We start from the raw sequence: 15,082 nt of genomic DNA, 5'->3' as shown, positions 1-15,082 counted from the left end.
ACAAGTGAAGGGCTATCTTACCCCCATTCAAGCTGGCCTCCACGAAGATACGTATTGTTTTGACACAGAGTTCAAAGTTCTCAGGTGTAACATGGGCAGCATCTCGCACGATGAAGGACAGGGACTCCACACATTTCATGAGAGACTTTGTGTCATGTGGGCCCAAATCCAGCCCCACCGTCAGGCTGTACTGGTTGACAAGAGGTGATGGACCCAGCCTGCTGAGCCCAGCAGTGGATCTGGAGTTGTCGATGTCATCTTTCCCCACCTGCAGGTCACAGCAAGCAGGTAAGCAGGAGAGAGTAGCATAACAAGAAGCATCTCATACTCACACTGAAAGGGCCTTTCTTCAGAAGCCAACAGGTAATGTTCCTGTATGGTCCATTTCCCTTTCTTCCTCATTTGCCTCAAAGCTTTCTCCTTTCCATCTGTATCTCCCCCTATCCTGCCTTTACATTATCAGCTCATCTTAGTTCTCTTTTCTACTGTCTTATTCTTTCTCTCACTACCACCCTCTGCTCCCAACCATGGCAGAAGTAGTCCTCTTTGGTCACCAGAAGCCCACTGGCTACTCACCACTAGCCAGCCACTGTTCATTACGTCCACATCTGTGACCGAGCGATGCATCTTGCCTGGCTTCCCGTGGTCTGTGTACACCTCGGAGTCAGACGTGTAGCCACGGTCCAGGCTCATGTCACTTGGGTGATAGGAGGAGGACACCTCGCTGTCTGATTGAGCACCTTTAAGACAGAAGACACGGGGTTTAGATCAAAGCCAAATCAAGAACTTGCAAGAGTAGCTGTGGATAAGGGAGAAACAATCCCGATCAGCATCAACCAGGAACCACAAGTGGTTATTAGCATGTTCTACACCTGTCAGATCTACCGGCACTGACATTTAAGATAACCTTAAATATCACACGTCTCAAGACAGAAGTCCTTGCAAGGGACAAATTTAAGTTACTGATAGGTTATTTAGAAGTAAAACTTGTTCTCTCAATTGTTCAACCCCATATAGAAAAAAAAAAAAAAAAAAAAAAAAAGGAAAGAGAGGAGACAGCTCTGCATTAATCCAGGGGGCCAAGTCCATAAGTATTTTTAAAAATCATGCTTCTCCCATCCGTCTAGCACAAAGCATCAGGACCTATCAAAGAAGTTCTAGAAAAGCAAAGAGAAAAAAAAAACCTTCTGGAAGATTTCTTTATTGCTCTTTGCTTTAGAAGTCTGAAGACATTACCCTCAAATATACTGACAGCTGGCTAAAACAAAACTGAACAATTTGCTGAAAAGACCACCGTTCTATCACAGTCAAGAGAACTGAGAAATAGTGCATTGCTCTTATGGGAATGGTTCAGGGACTATTAATGCAAATGGATCTGGAAATATAATTTTAAAGAACAACTCATTTTATAAGAACCTTAAAAAGGGGACAGAAAAGAGTCGGTCCCACCAAAGAAGCAAGTATGACAGGAACAGCAGCTGGGTTTACATTACATGCCCAGATAAGAGATTACGGTACCCAAGGCACCAAACCACAACCAGCAGAAAATGCTCCTTGGGTAGAGCAAAGACCACCTACAGCTGCCAGAACTGATATCAGTTTTCCTCCCACCGCCCTCCCCCCCCAGGGACTAGCACCTGGATTGCTGCTCACTGAGTAGGAAGAGATGGCAGAATAGAGACAGGAACAGACCATGAGGAGTGAACAGCAGGTGCTGGTCTTTAATCTTGCTAATGTAGTTTAATATCAGCTTTGTTTTCTTGCAGTCCCCTTTGCTAATTGAAAAGCTTGAGGAAGCAGCTGCTTATCTGGCAAGCAGGCATCAGATTTCCTAGCAAAGGCTGGCCTGTCTTACCTGTGTCGTTATCTGCCCTTGCTGTAACCTGCAGGGCTGCGGGTGGCTTCACTCCAGACCCGATGCACTCCAGGAGGGTGAAGAGCGTGTACCAGTCATCCCCAGAGTGAATGTTGGCAGCATTGGTCTTCAGGAGTTCATGGAGGCCGTAGGCAACCTCATGGCTAACTCTGGACAGCACATTTGGCTTCATCATAAGTAAGATACGTAATGAGAGGAGAACCTGGCCAGAGAAGGAGACAAGAATAACAGACTCTATTACTTACACTGTATTCTCTAGCAATGTACTCCTTCATCTATTAGAGCTAGTTGCAATTGCTGTTTGTTGTTATCTGCACCACAGACATGATAAATATGGGTCCATCCGACAGCAATGGGTTTCCTGTGTCACAGGGTATAGCCACAAAACCCCAGTAACTGCCTTTCAAAAATCCCTTACCTGTGCACTGATCTCATCTCGACGGAGCAGTCGAATGGCCAGCCTCAGCAGCCCCACCACTGCCCTCTCCACCAAGAAGCAGAAGTCCATTGCATGGATACAGAGGTGATAAAGGTGGTCTCGGACAGTTTGCCAGACACAGGTCACACGGTCCCTAGCCACAACAAGGAGGAGGGAAAAGGTAGAATGAAAGGATGTGAGACAAGCAGGATCCAGCAACCTCTCCCACAACTCCAGACAATCCACCATTTCTTAACTTCAATGAAAAATTCCAGTTGGGAGGTACAAGAACAGATACACAGAAACAACAAAACGATCAAACTTCTTACTCATTCCTTGCAAAGCAATCAGGTGGGAGAATTCTCCCTCTGGAGTTTAGTTTATATTCTCCAAATTTCAGGATATCAAGCATTAATTCATGAGCTAATAGCCTTTCTGTTTGCACATGCTACAGTGGAATTGTTAAGCCCTGAAATTACAGCCACATGCTGCTTCAGCTGGTGAATCACAGACATAAGGAATTCATTCCCTGGACCCAGGCAGCAGCTGCAGTAAAGCAGGGACATAACAGTGAATGTGCATTTATTTCAAGATCATACCTATTCTCTAGAACAATCCGCAGAAGCATCTCCAAGCAGAAGGCTGCATCTTCTTCATCATATGTCTCCTCATCAGGAGTCACAGAGATTAGAGCCTGGAACAGCCATGGTATTTTTATGAATCACAAGCTCCAAAAATGGGGAACCAACAGAATGCTTTGACTCTGGTCAAAACTGTACTCCACTACCTAGTGAGGTCATGCATAGTCAAAGGCAATGGATAAAGGTCAAGCTAAATCTATGGGAAAAATAATTTTTTTTATTATGCAAAATGCAATATGAACTTGAAAGATGTTAAACTCTGACAAAGTGTGTCAGGTGAAGAGGAACTGATATCCAGCAGCTTCTTGCTAATAAATATGTGAAGTACAGAAAAAGCAGGCATACCTAAGAATGACTACAAATACTGGTGTTCTCAAGCCATTGGCTTGTATATGAAGGGAGAATTCCTGACAATCGGAGTAGGAGCACAATGTTCCCCCAGAACTGAGATGACACTCCCCCAGGGAGATGAGCTTGTCTAGCCCAAAGGGTAATATGTCCAGCCTTATTATATCTCCCACAGCACCCAGGTACTACTTAGGGACTCAAGGTCAAATACTTCTGTAGAGCTCTTGCCTCTAGAGAGGCCTTTTAGAATTCTCTCATTAGGTACACAGCACACCTGAAAATCTTTAAGCTCTGGCACAGAACTACAAATACTTGCCAAGAGCAATTTGTGTCTGCCAACACAGAAGTTACTTTAAACAGGTGAACTAAAGACTAGTTTCACATCCCAAATAGTTCCAAGACATCTGAGGACAGAGGAGTTAAGTGAGTACACAGCACATATCCACTATCATGCATAGCATATTTGTTCCACTACCATCCAGTCCCTTGCCCACTATCTCTCTCACCTTCATGAGCTCCTGGAGGGATTCAAGTTGGAGAAATTTGCTTTCTGTGATCAACTTCTCAGGATCACATTGCTGCAAAATACAGAAAAGACAACTGTGAATCTGGGGGTTGTGGAAGGCATACAAACAGAACTTCCAGAAACACATCATGTTCACAGGAAAGACACAGTTGTTATTATCTGGAGGAAAACTCCTTCCAACTATTTCGCTCTTTAACATCAGTTACTTTTAATAGACATGATCTGTGCTAGTCAGATTTTTTTAGATGACTCCTCTGGTCACACAGTGGTCAAACTCCAGGTTCAGATTTTCTTGGCACCATATACCTTTACACTGTCTTGGAAAAGATTAGTTGTTTGAGTTGTTTCATAAACTTCTCTTTAAATGTAGGACTGTGATGCCCAGGGCAGACCCCAGCCTGAGGAATCATTCCTGTTTTGATGTGTTAGCACCTTTGTGCACAGCAGCACAAAAGACTGTTTAGCTATCAATTCAGATATGCTCCTCTGTAGATTCTTTCAGTTCTTAAGTCTCCTGTTACCTGCAATATTGCCAAGCAGCATGCATATTTATGCTTCTGTTGCCTGTTACCCACATAGTATTGTCACCAAGAAGAAAACCAGATTCTTCTACAGCCTGTAGGTTACCTTTATGCATTCCAAAGCTGCTCGCTTTGCCTCCTGTGTTTCCGTAGATGGCCCTCTCATACCAGATTGCTCTGTCCCACTGAGGGTGAGCCAACTAACAAAACTCAGTACTGTTGATTCACCACTGCAATTCAGAAGACACCAGCATCAGTAAGAAAACAAGAAATCATGTTATTTTCCAGCCTTGGTACAAAAAAGACTGCCTGGGACATCTACGCCACTCACCGGTTGGATGGTGTCTCCTCACGCTGAAGATAGATTTTGCCATTAGGATCCACAAAGTCTTCAACCTGGAACACAGAGCAGGACATGTATATGACCTCCCCAACCCCATGATATTTCTCTTAGTGATGAAACACGATATCTAACAGCCCATACGTGTGCAGTCAAACCCAGCTCTTCGCCCCACTATCCTGTCAGTAAAGTGCCACTCTCATCTGGTAACACCAATGCAGGGCTCTAGCACTTCATGCTTATAAGCATGTCCCTCTTCTGCACAACATTCAAAATCTGTTTAAGTAAAATAAATGCTGGAATTCCTCAAATCTAACAAGAAATAAAACGAGAAAAAAAGAAACAAGCTACAAAAGAAGCTGCACAACTTGAACACTATACCCTTCACAGGCTTCCAAGTTCTGTACATACTTTACCAAAGCCAGGCCTTCGCAAGAGAGCTCTCCTACTTTTGGAACTGGCTCTATGAAAAGCCACCTTCCCACTCTCCTAACTCTTCAGTTATCCACCAGCCAGCTAATTATTACCTCCACCATGGCCTTGGGCAGCAGTTCTGCTCGGAAAAGCTGTAGCATGGCCTCCATGATGTTTTTCCAGCCCTCTCGCAGAATGTCACCATGGCGATGGGCCAAGTGAAACACTGTCTTTGCTGCAATATGGGCCTTGGGATTACTTCCAAAAACAGTGGGCAGGTTCTCAATAGACTGCAGGAAAGAAGAGGCGGTGGCAATCAGTCAGAAAGAGATGTTTTCTTTTCAACAGAAATTAGGGCAGATGCTTCAGAACTGGTTATGGGAAAGATAACAGTTCTCTGTTATCTTGGGTAACTCCTCAGCTCACATTCACTTTGCACAAAAACAAGGACAAGGTAGCTTACCTGATACAAGTTGAATCACTGAACAACCTAGATATAAAGTTGTCATTCCCCAAGAATGACAACTCAGAACATTTTGAAAGTGCTTGCTGAAAACCCACTAATTTATCCTGCCACAGGAACTCAGCTCAGGATCAAAGCTTTCTACAAAAAGTACCACATCTCCTCTGGAAGCAGCAATTACTCTGCTGCGCTGTTAGAGAAGGAAACTGTGGCCAAAACCATTACTGACTTGCAAAATTTACTCCTACCACTACTTAACAGCAAGATTCAAAGTAATTCAATCCTAGCGTGGAGTCTCTGCCAATGATTGCTGGATCTCAAATCCTCATAATCTGTTCAACGCACTCACAGCTTTTCAAAATACAAAAAGCCTGCTAAGTCATTGAAACCAACCAAGTATACACTGCCAAAGCAAGGAAAAAGCCAGCAACCATGTCAGCTAATATCAAACAGTGTACATGCTCCATGATTCTGCATTTACTTAAAATCACTGCAATCTTCCTTTTGAGAGGAGATGGGCTTTGCCATTCTCTTGTTTATGTGGACAATATCAATACTTCTCTCCTCACCAAGAGTGGAAGAGAAGACAAGGGACTGAAGGAGTCAGTGTGTCCTATCTCAGATTTGAAGTTCAGAAAAACTATCTCGTTTCAGCCAAACAGATGGAAAAACTGTTATCAAAATGGGTCTTTGATTTAGAAGCAAACTCCATTAGAAGTGCCAATCTGAAAACCAATTTGGTTTTTTTTCCATTGTTGCTATGGGGAAAATACATGAATACACGTATCTCTGAAGTGTCAGGATGCAAACAGCAATACGCCTGATTTTGCTCTGTGGCAAGAAGCCACATCACTGAAAACCACACACACAGGTTTTGCAACTACATACATACTAAGTCAGTATGAGTCATAATTGTGGATCATGAAGTGGGGCACTCATTCCTCCTAATCACCAAAGACCTTCCATGTTCCTTTCCATTTGCCTTCTTTCAATCTAAGTGGCCATGCATAGCAATTACAGTGCATGGAGAGGATCCCTGCTTTGACTCTTCAGTCCTCTGAAGACGGCTCCTCCTTCACTCCTTCCTCCAGACTCTTAAATATTTGTTCAGTTATCCTATTCCACTACTGTCTCCTTACAGGAGTTTTGGACAACAGAAAGTAATCAATTTATTTTGAATCTGGACAAAGATAAGAACTCAGCCTTCTTCAAATCCAGAAGTCCCTGATTCTATGTCATCACCAAAAGACAAGCTTACTTGACCTCAGACTGCTCCAGATTCCAGTCTCTCAACTAGATGGGATGCAGCTGGTAATAGCTGGTGCATCTGAAGGCTTAGTCTAGTCGCTTCTGCTATGTAAATCTCTGTCAAAATGTTTCATGGCATGTAAATCTCTGTCAAACTGTTTCATGGCAGACATTCTTCTGCTTGCGTTATCTATTGGTAGTCTCAAGGTCTGGTGTGCCTGAGGATGATCAAATACTGCATCTTTACTGTTGTAAGCTGTGGAAGAAGAGGGACTCTAAAGCAAACCCTCTGTATGGGATTTCTTTGTCTTTTAAAAAATTCACCTGTCTTGGCCTTTTTACTCCAATGTTTTCAGTCTTGAATTATCTTGTTTCCCTTCCCTATATGTGTGACAATTCTGTTCTGCTCACTGTGGGTCTTGCACTGGTTCTGAGAGCAATACTGTGAGATCCTTTGGGAGTTCTGACCCTTTACAGGAATTGCTGTCAACTACTCCTTAGTACACAGCATGGTCTGCCACACACTGTCTATTAAACACTTTGGGGAAAAACAGGTGGATACTGTAACACACAAATAAATTAGAGCACTTACACTAACCACAGCACTTTAAATTTATTCTCATGGTACACCCCAAAGGAAGAGTCTTCAGAGCTTGGGGGCTCTGAATGTGGGGCTAACAGCTGATCTTATTATCAGAGTCCACACCCCAAATGACAATTCAAAGCAATTGTTTTTCTAACCCCTTTATGCTTATGCTGTACATCTACATAGCTCCTACACTTTGGAAGTACATCTCACAAAACAGTCCCCCCTGGCACTGCATAAACCCTGTAATTGAATAGTCAATTTCTGAAATGTATGTACTTGCTTGGGAATCACAGGGAGATCTAAGTTTCTTCAGATCAAATAGGTGAATAAACAATTCTACATCAAGGCATTCTGCTATGCACAAACTGACGCTTGTGATTAAAAGAAAATTTGCATATTTGAACCTGTGCTATGGAAGTCCCACTTCCCTACACATTTCCCATTACTTCCTCCAGAAAAATCTAGGCAGGGGCTGATAGATACCTACAGATACAATAACTAAAATAAGCAAATATTGCTGCTTAACAGAGGAAGAGAGCTCCAGGGTAGTAGAAATCATGCTTTTTCCCCCCCTCTTTGCAAACTTACCTCACTGCTGAGAGCTGTAAACTTGCAGAGAGAAATTATGAGATTGTCAAACACATCACTAAGGCCATAATGAGCAGAAATCATTGCACATTTCCTGGGAAAAAAAGAAAACAGAAAATAATGTAGTAAGTCAGCCCAGACAAGTCTGTCTACAGGACAGCAAATGTGAGACCCTCTCTGTCGACATTATAGACCTTCCTCTCCACCCATTCACAATGAATGCTTATATATAGAAGTCTAGTATTATTGCTTAAATAAGCTCAATTCTTATCCACAGATAGTGATATTTGTCTATACTGATGCAAGAATCAATTTAAAGTGAATCCATGCAGACAGACCACTGGCACCTGAGCATTACATCCAACCTCCTGTCCTAACATAAGAGAGTTGCTGAAAGTGGTGGTAGTGTTGAAGTCCAGTTTCCAAGATATCATGGCTACAGCAGTGTATTGACAAAGCATTAAAACGATGCTTAAAGCGTCCTTTGGTCTGATCTAAGCATGACCAAAGATCAATCCAATAGAGTTGCTCACAGATGGCAAGTTTTTGAGTACTGGTCATCTTGGAAGGGAAAAAAAATCCCACATCCCATTCAGCCACAGCTATGGGATCATACACATGAAAGGTTTTGTTCCTCCATGGAAATGTTATCAGCATCCCTGTGCCAGATGAGTGACTTTTCCCCCCTCACTTCTAAACAGCCCAGCTGTGTCAGTAGGTCCTTTAAATGTAACCAGGTTGGGGTTTAAAAATATGTACCCTGGGCATTTTAATTTATTACAACACAGCAGTCAAGCTAAACAGTGACTGGCAAGCCAGAGAGGCCAAGATGGGATGAACTGACACAAATGACAGAACACTAGAGGATTGTAGGTCATAAAAAAGTGCTTTTCAATTGCTAGGAAAAGCAACATTTGATATTCACTGTGATGTCTCTCCAGCAGATACACAGGAGCCAATGGTCCCACTTTTACTCTTCTGGGCCTTTATGAAGGTAAGAATCACCTGAAACCAGAGATAGCCTTCTGAATTATTGTTTCCTCTAAGCTCTTGTCAAAAACATAAGAAAGTGCTGCAATGGTGGGCCCCCATGTCATGGTGAAGAGGTCATGGTCATAGCTTCCAGGAGGCACGTGGAGAAATATTCCCTCGTCAGTGGCACCACGATGCAGCAGGACATTCCAGATATAGTTTTCCTTCACCAGACCCGTCTGTTCTTCTGGCATCACTATCTCATCATTTCTACAAGGGAGGAAAGCAGAAAGATTTAATTTTTCATTCTGAGCCAAACCTAACATTTACACAATGTCCTTCATTATGTAGTCCCAGAGCTAAGCAATACCTATTCTGGAATGATTTTGCCAGCTCCTGAAACATTCTGTTTTCCTAGGCCTCCCTGCTTCGCCTGCCCTTCTTAGATATCCTGAATATATAAAGTCTAGTGGTTCTCAGAATCACACAGCAGCAACTGTGCAAGGTCAGCATTGAAGAAGCAGGTATCTACTGCTACAAGTGCAAAACACACCACATACTGCCATTAAATGATGGGAAATTCTGGACAGCAAAGCTTCAACTGGCAAAGCTTCAACCTCCATCCACCTCTCACCCTGTTAGAGTGCTCTCTTTGTATCATTATTCCCAGTTAAAATGAAATAGTTGCATTGCTGCAGTCACCAGTAGGCAAGAGTATCTCTGCATAAGAATAATGGAAATATTCATATTATGCCAAAATCAAATATTAGAAAGTAGTATAAAATTAAAAATAAAACAAGAAACTAAAAGTATGATGGAGGATTTACAACCATGGTACCACAGCTCTTTACTCTAACTAGGATGAAGCTATACAATAATAAAACAATTATGATTAATGCCAAATACTGCTCGCAATCCTAGACTAAAAAACATAAAGCCTAAATATATACTCTCTAGACTTGGTTATCAATGCACAAGAGAAAATCCTCTGCAAATGACCAACTCAATGAACAAGAGTCTCAAAGCCATGAAGAATAGCAGATTACAGCCAATCTGAAGAGTTCTTTCTGCAACAATCAAAAATAACATACTTCAATTGCCAAAGAGGCAATTTTCACATGCTAACAACAACTATAAAACTGCTGATTTATGCATAAGAAATAAGCTTTTCTCAGCTTCAGGTGCTGGCATATTTTGACAAGAGCTGTTATTACTGAGATAATATAGGGAAGTAAGTTTGCAGTAAACAGTGCATTATTTCTAAAATTTCATGTATGATTGAAATTACCAGAAGCAAGTGAATGAGTTTACTCAGAAAGTTTCAGGAAATGAAAATGTGGTCAAAAGTGAAATGCTAAGACCCTGAAGAGATCACACACTACTTCATACAGATGGCAGCGTTATTTTTTTCCCCTAATAATACAAATAAATAGTTCCTTAATCTCAACTATGATACCGAGGCAATCTATCTGAGATGGAGCAATACTAAAATGATACATCACTTATTCCAATCATAGAACATACTGGAAAAGCTGAAATATCTGGTGAAGGGGGGATAAAGGGAAATACACTGGGATAGAGGCACTGGGTAACAAACATATGTGCATATGCTCAGTGTAATATTCAAAACATTAAGAACATCCTCAGGGGAGAGAGGCCAATCAAAATTAGAGATCTGCTTGAAAGGTAGAGCTATGTCTTGAAGAACTTCCAGATATTCAATAAAGGCATCACTCCACCTTCCTGGAGAAGGCTCAAAAGGAAGGGTCAGCCCAGTCACACTGCCCTGCTTCCAGCACCAGCTACTGACGGCCACTGCAGATGGAAATCAGCTGAGACTCAGTCACATCCTGTCTCCTCAGATGTAATCCTCTCAGCTTCAAATTGGCTGGGCCTGGATTTATCAATTTACTGATTTTTGAGCTATTATTAAAGCTTCCCACCCAAAGCTAGCTTGTGCACTAAAGCTGAGCCCTCAGCTCAAATACTGCTCTGTGTGCCAAGAGCTTCAGGGGTAGCAGAAGAGGCTGGTGCAGACAGCAGCCTCATATGAAGAGCTCAAAAGCAGAATATGTTAAACAGAGACATGGACACGTGTCAGGGCACAAATGCTGCCCTGGGGATGAGATTATCTCTTGAACCACATAAATATGTTCCAAAAACCCCTCTAAAGGCCTAGTCTAGAAAACAGAGCCTTCTTACATACAGCATTTCACATGTGCTGGTCTTGCTCAGCCATTATTTCCCATATTCACAGAAGTAACATATTTTTTACATTTATTTTAAGATCTGGACTAAACTACCATGGCAAAAATCCAAGATACAAATCCATGTGTATTTGCTGTGACAGGCTTGTTTACCACAACCCCACACAGAGCTGGAATTTGGTCTGAGGCAAACAGGCACATGACTGGTGAGTCTCTCTCCACACTCTCCAGCTATCTCACTGACCCAACAACTCTGCTTTGCTTTATGAATACATGGAGACGGGCAGGTTGAGTCTTACTTGATGGCATGATACATGTCTTCCAGGATGTCCTGTTCAAAGTCTTTGCCTCCATTCACACCTTTCAAGTTCTTCCGAAACTCCTGAAAAAGTTATACCAGTATCAATTCCTGGTATCTCCAACTTTAACTGTTTGGTTAGGATCAGTACTCCACTTGTCCTTCACAGGGCCAGAAGGAGATTTTCCTGCACTCTTCAACATGCAGACTCAAAATTCAAAGGTAAATGCTGTTCTTAGTGGAAGTAGTGTGCAGCACCTCCTGTCTCTGCTCACAAGGAAAGAGCAGAGACACAACACGTGCTTAGCTGAGGCTGGACATTAGAATGGCAGGCCTGTACCACTGCACTGGCACTCACATGACATGAGCTCTGTAGCAGCTCACAGCGGTAGAACAATCTTCTCTATGTTACTATGTCTGAGGATACAGACTGCTCACAGAAACACAAGCCTCTTGAAGAATTTGCTATGTTTTCTGAGAAGCTCCAATTTCTTCAGGCTGTCTCTTGCCTACAGTTGCTTTCTCATACTGTACTCAGCTGTGGTGCTGCACTCCAGCTTAATGTGTACATGAGTGAAGAAGACCAAAGAAAAGAGACAATGCCACTGAGATAAAAAGAGGTACTATGCTGTTACTATGCAGAGAAGACAGATATCTGCACTGGCAACACCCACCTCCAGAGTCATTGGGACATTCTGCTTGCGGACATTGTGGTTGTGCTGATCAGTGTTCAGCATAATAACTGCATAGGCCAGGGCAAAGCAGGCATCACTATTAGCAAATGGAGACCCATTTGATTTCTGAAAGGCAAATATATGCACAAATTAATCCTACAGGAACAGCAATATCAGTGACTAAAACAGCCATTTTCCTAACCACAGTACTGAATCATCTCTGGGACAAACAAAAATCCCAGGTTCTGGCTCCAGCTTCTAATAAGCAGCCCAGGAATCTATTTACCACTGCCAGTTCCTACAAAACAACAGCTGCTGCTTGCAGAGCAGTTATATAGGCCATTTGATCTGACATGTCCACCGTGGCAAGCAGATGGACATGAATGCAGTTTTGAGCTTTCTGTCACCAAGTACGCACCCTCCAATGTTCTGTGAAGGCTTCTAACAGTCTCTGAATTACAGGTGCCTCTCCTGGTAATCTAAAGGCCTCAAGATAAAGTCGTAAAGCTTCATCCAGCCTTAAACCTTGGAAGCTGAAAGTCCTGCAAAAACAATGAAATGCAATGAGAAGCTGAAACAGGGTGGGAAAGGTAGAATAAACTTAATAACTACAATCTGGTTTGCTTAGACAGTACAGAGGAGGATGAAGAGAAAAGAAAAGAAATATACCATGAACAGCCAAAAACAATAAAGGAGAGTCAACAATCTTACAAGTGATTATGTATGCAATTGTCTCTCCAGTCTTCACGGAGACTGGCCCAACTGAAAGGCACTTGAATATCATACTTATACATATTTAAGGTGTTACCATATGCAAGAGACACACAGAATTAAGGCATGGCAGTACAGAGGGAAACAAGTGATAGAAATCCAATGCCTCCAGGAACTACTATTCTACTGCTTTTTTTTATTACTAAACTCTTAACTTTCACTGTTTCCTGACTGAAGAGATTCAGAAGCATACTCACCCAACAAAGCTTTCCAGCAAGTCTATGTTCTTACGGTCACTCACAAATTCCCCAATCATCTTTTTGTCCAGGCGAGGATTTTCCCGTAACCACCTGGCCACTTCATTGTTGTCAATGGGGGTGGCAAGAAGGTTTTTCTCCTGCAGAAACTGTATCCCTTTCTTTGGTTTTTGGTTGAACTGCTCTGTGCCGGTTATCAGGAGCTGCAGGAGACATTCTGACAATTACAGCTTGAAGTGCATTTCTTATTTTAGATTGTTCTTGGCATTTGAACCAAAAACAAAACAGAAGAAAGATCAGCCTCAGCATGAGCAAGTTTACTGTACGGTGTCATCCAGGAAAAAGGCTAATGAAGGACAGAAAACCTGCATTCATCACAAGATTTTACCATCAAATAGTACTGGACAGAGTAAGCATGAGCTGCCATCTCTGAAAAGCTTTAAAAGCAATAAGCTCTGCTACTTCAAATGCCTCTCCTGCTCTCATGTATAAACACAGCAGATAAACCCCAGACATGAGTCAAGATCAGCCCTACCTAGTTACAACAGCAGCACTCCTCTATGATCCTCTCCTGTCCCTTTGGCTACAGGTTCTCATAACTACCTCACCATTAGGAGACAGGCAGCAAGAATCCTCAGCACTTATTCAACTTGTGGAAGAGATGGTTCCAGGAACATTTGGTATTTCAGCCTGACAAGGTTATTTGTAGGCTGTGAAGAGCTGATACATATTTGGTTCTGAAAGGAAGTCACCTAATCTGCCCTCCTAGGAAACTAGACCGTGCCATAGTCACAGTGTAATAAAACAACTAAGAAAGGGTTAACTGTATGTTCTTGGTGGTGTTCAGAAAAACCAAAAGCACAAACAACAGTATGAACTTTACTAAGGAACCAGAATAAATGTCAGTTCCCTGTTAGCTCCTATCATGATCAGACTGCTAGCAAATGACCTAGTGAACTAAATCCGTGACCATCATGAATTACTACCTCCCCTGGGTTTCTCAGTACCTCAGAAGCCACCAACCCTCTGGTCTCTGCTCCCCCTGCCTGTGTGAGCATCCTCAAAACTGCAATGAAACACAGACCCTGAAATAGCATGGAGTGCACAAAGACCCAGTGAGGCGATATTCCATGGACTGGATGAGTCCACAGACTTCCTAAAACCACTTGAAAGGAGACTGGACTGCTGGCAGTTTGCAGTGCGTTTACAATCGTGTCAGTCTTGTGCTTCTGAGCTTCTGGTCACCACCTTTGGAAACATCAAAGAAAACTTTCTGTTTGATACACAATTTATTTTCTGCTTTTATTTAGCTTTTTTATCCCTTCCAACTGTGGTAATGTACTTCAGAGGTTAAAGGAGGTAGAACATGCTGGTGCCAGGTCAGCATCAACATAACTAAAGCTGAGTGTTTGGTGTGCCCTGTGTATGTGCTTAGGATGAAACCACTAGGAGATTTAGAGTCAGAGAACAATTTTCCCTAGGCAAACTTGGAGATTTCTGAACATCTTTCTGTCCCCTACTCTTGATTTCTTCTAAACTTGTTTCCCAGCAGAGCAAAGCCAGAGTATTACCAAAGATTTTCAGTTAGAACAGAGGAAGCACTATGCAAGCTCTCTTCTCAACAATGGACTTTCACAGAGTCCATCAAGCAAAGTTGCTAGGAAAGCAAGATTTAAGGTAAAATTCAGTGGTTCCTTTGAATACTGTGCTGATGACCACTTATCCCCACTGTCCTTGTGGCTAGGGAAGCCAGTTACCATTACCCCACTGCAGCACTGTGCTGCAGGTAAAGAAAAAGATTTCCAAGTACTGCAGTAAACTTCCTAGAGAGAAACCAATGCTTTAAATGACACTCAGATCCAGAGACTGCCAGAGTGGATCACAAAGCACAGATTACTATGGCAGCAGAAGAAAGAGATGTATTGTATTTTCTTCTATTTCTGATTAAGTAAGTTTAAACAAATATGACCATCAATCCCTTATAAAAATGT

General features: G+C 42.3%; 1 protein-coding gene across 3 annotated transcripts in view; it reads right to left on the bottom strand.

Annotated features, from left to right (window-relative positions):
- Positions 1 to 15,082, bottom strand: part of GBF1 (golgi brefeldin A resistant guanine nucleotide exchange factor 1) — a 101,644-nt gene that overhangs the window by 5,977 nt on the left and 80,585 nt on the right. For all 3 annotated transcript variants that reach the window (XM_050976467.1, XM_030241332.2, XM_030241333.2), the window contains exons 18-32: positions 13,092 to 13,294; positions 12,542 to 12,665; positions 12,124 to 12,249; positions 11,451 to 11,533; positions 8,978 to 9,214; positions 7,973 to 8,066; positions 5,198 to 5,374; positions 4,662 to 4,726; positions 4,437 to 4,560; positions 3,790 to 3,861; positions 2,894 to 2,988; positions 2,295 to 2,448; positions 1,856 to 2,078; positions 577 to 740; positions 22 to 268 (exon numbers count right to left, since the gene is read on the bottom strand). In XM_050976467.1, the coding sequence (XP_050832424.1) occupies positions 22 to 268; positions 577 to 740; positions 1,856 to 2,078; positions 2,295 to 2,448; positions 2,894 to 2,988; positions 3,790 to 3,861; positions 4,437 to 4,560; positions 4,662 to 4,726; positions 5,198 to 5,374; positions 7,973 to 8,066; positions 8,978 to 9,214; positions 11,451 to 11,533; positions 12,124 to 12,249; positions 12,542 to 12,665; positions 13,092 to 13,294 (2,188 nt within the window). The remainder of the gene's footprint in view (positions 1 to 21; positions 269 to 576; positions 741 to 1,855; positions 2,079 to 2,294; positions 2,449 to 2,893; positions 2,989 to 3,789; positions 3,862 to 4,436; positions 4,561 to 4,661; positions 4,727 to 5,197; positions 5,375 to 7,972; positions 8,067 to 8,977; positions 9,215 to 11,450; positions 11,534 to 12,123; positions 12,250 to 12,541; positions 12,666 to 13,091; positions 13,295 to 15,082) is intronic.

Source organism: Serinus canaria, chromosome 6, assembly GCF_022539315.1.
Source record: "Serinus canaria isolate serCan28SL12 chromosome 6, serCan2020, whole genome shotgun sequence".
NCBI classification, from domain to species: Eukaryota; Metazoa; Chordata; class Aves; order Passeriformes; family Fringillidae; genus Serinus; species Serinus canaria.
This window is presented reverse-complemented; position numbering and strand designations above follow the sequence as displayed.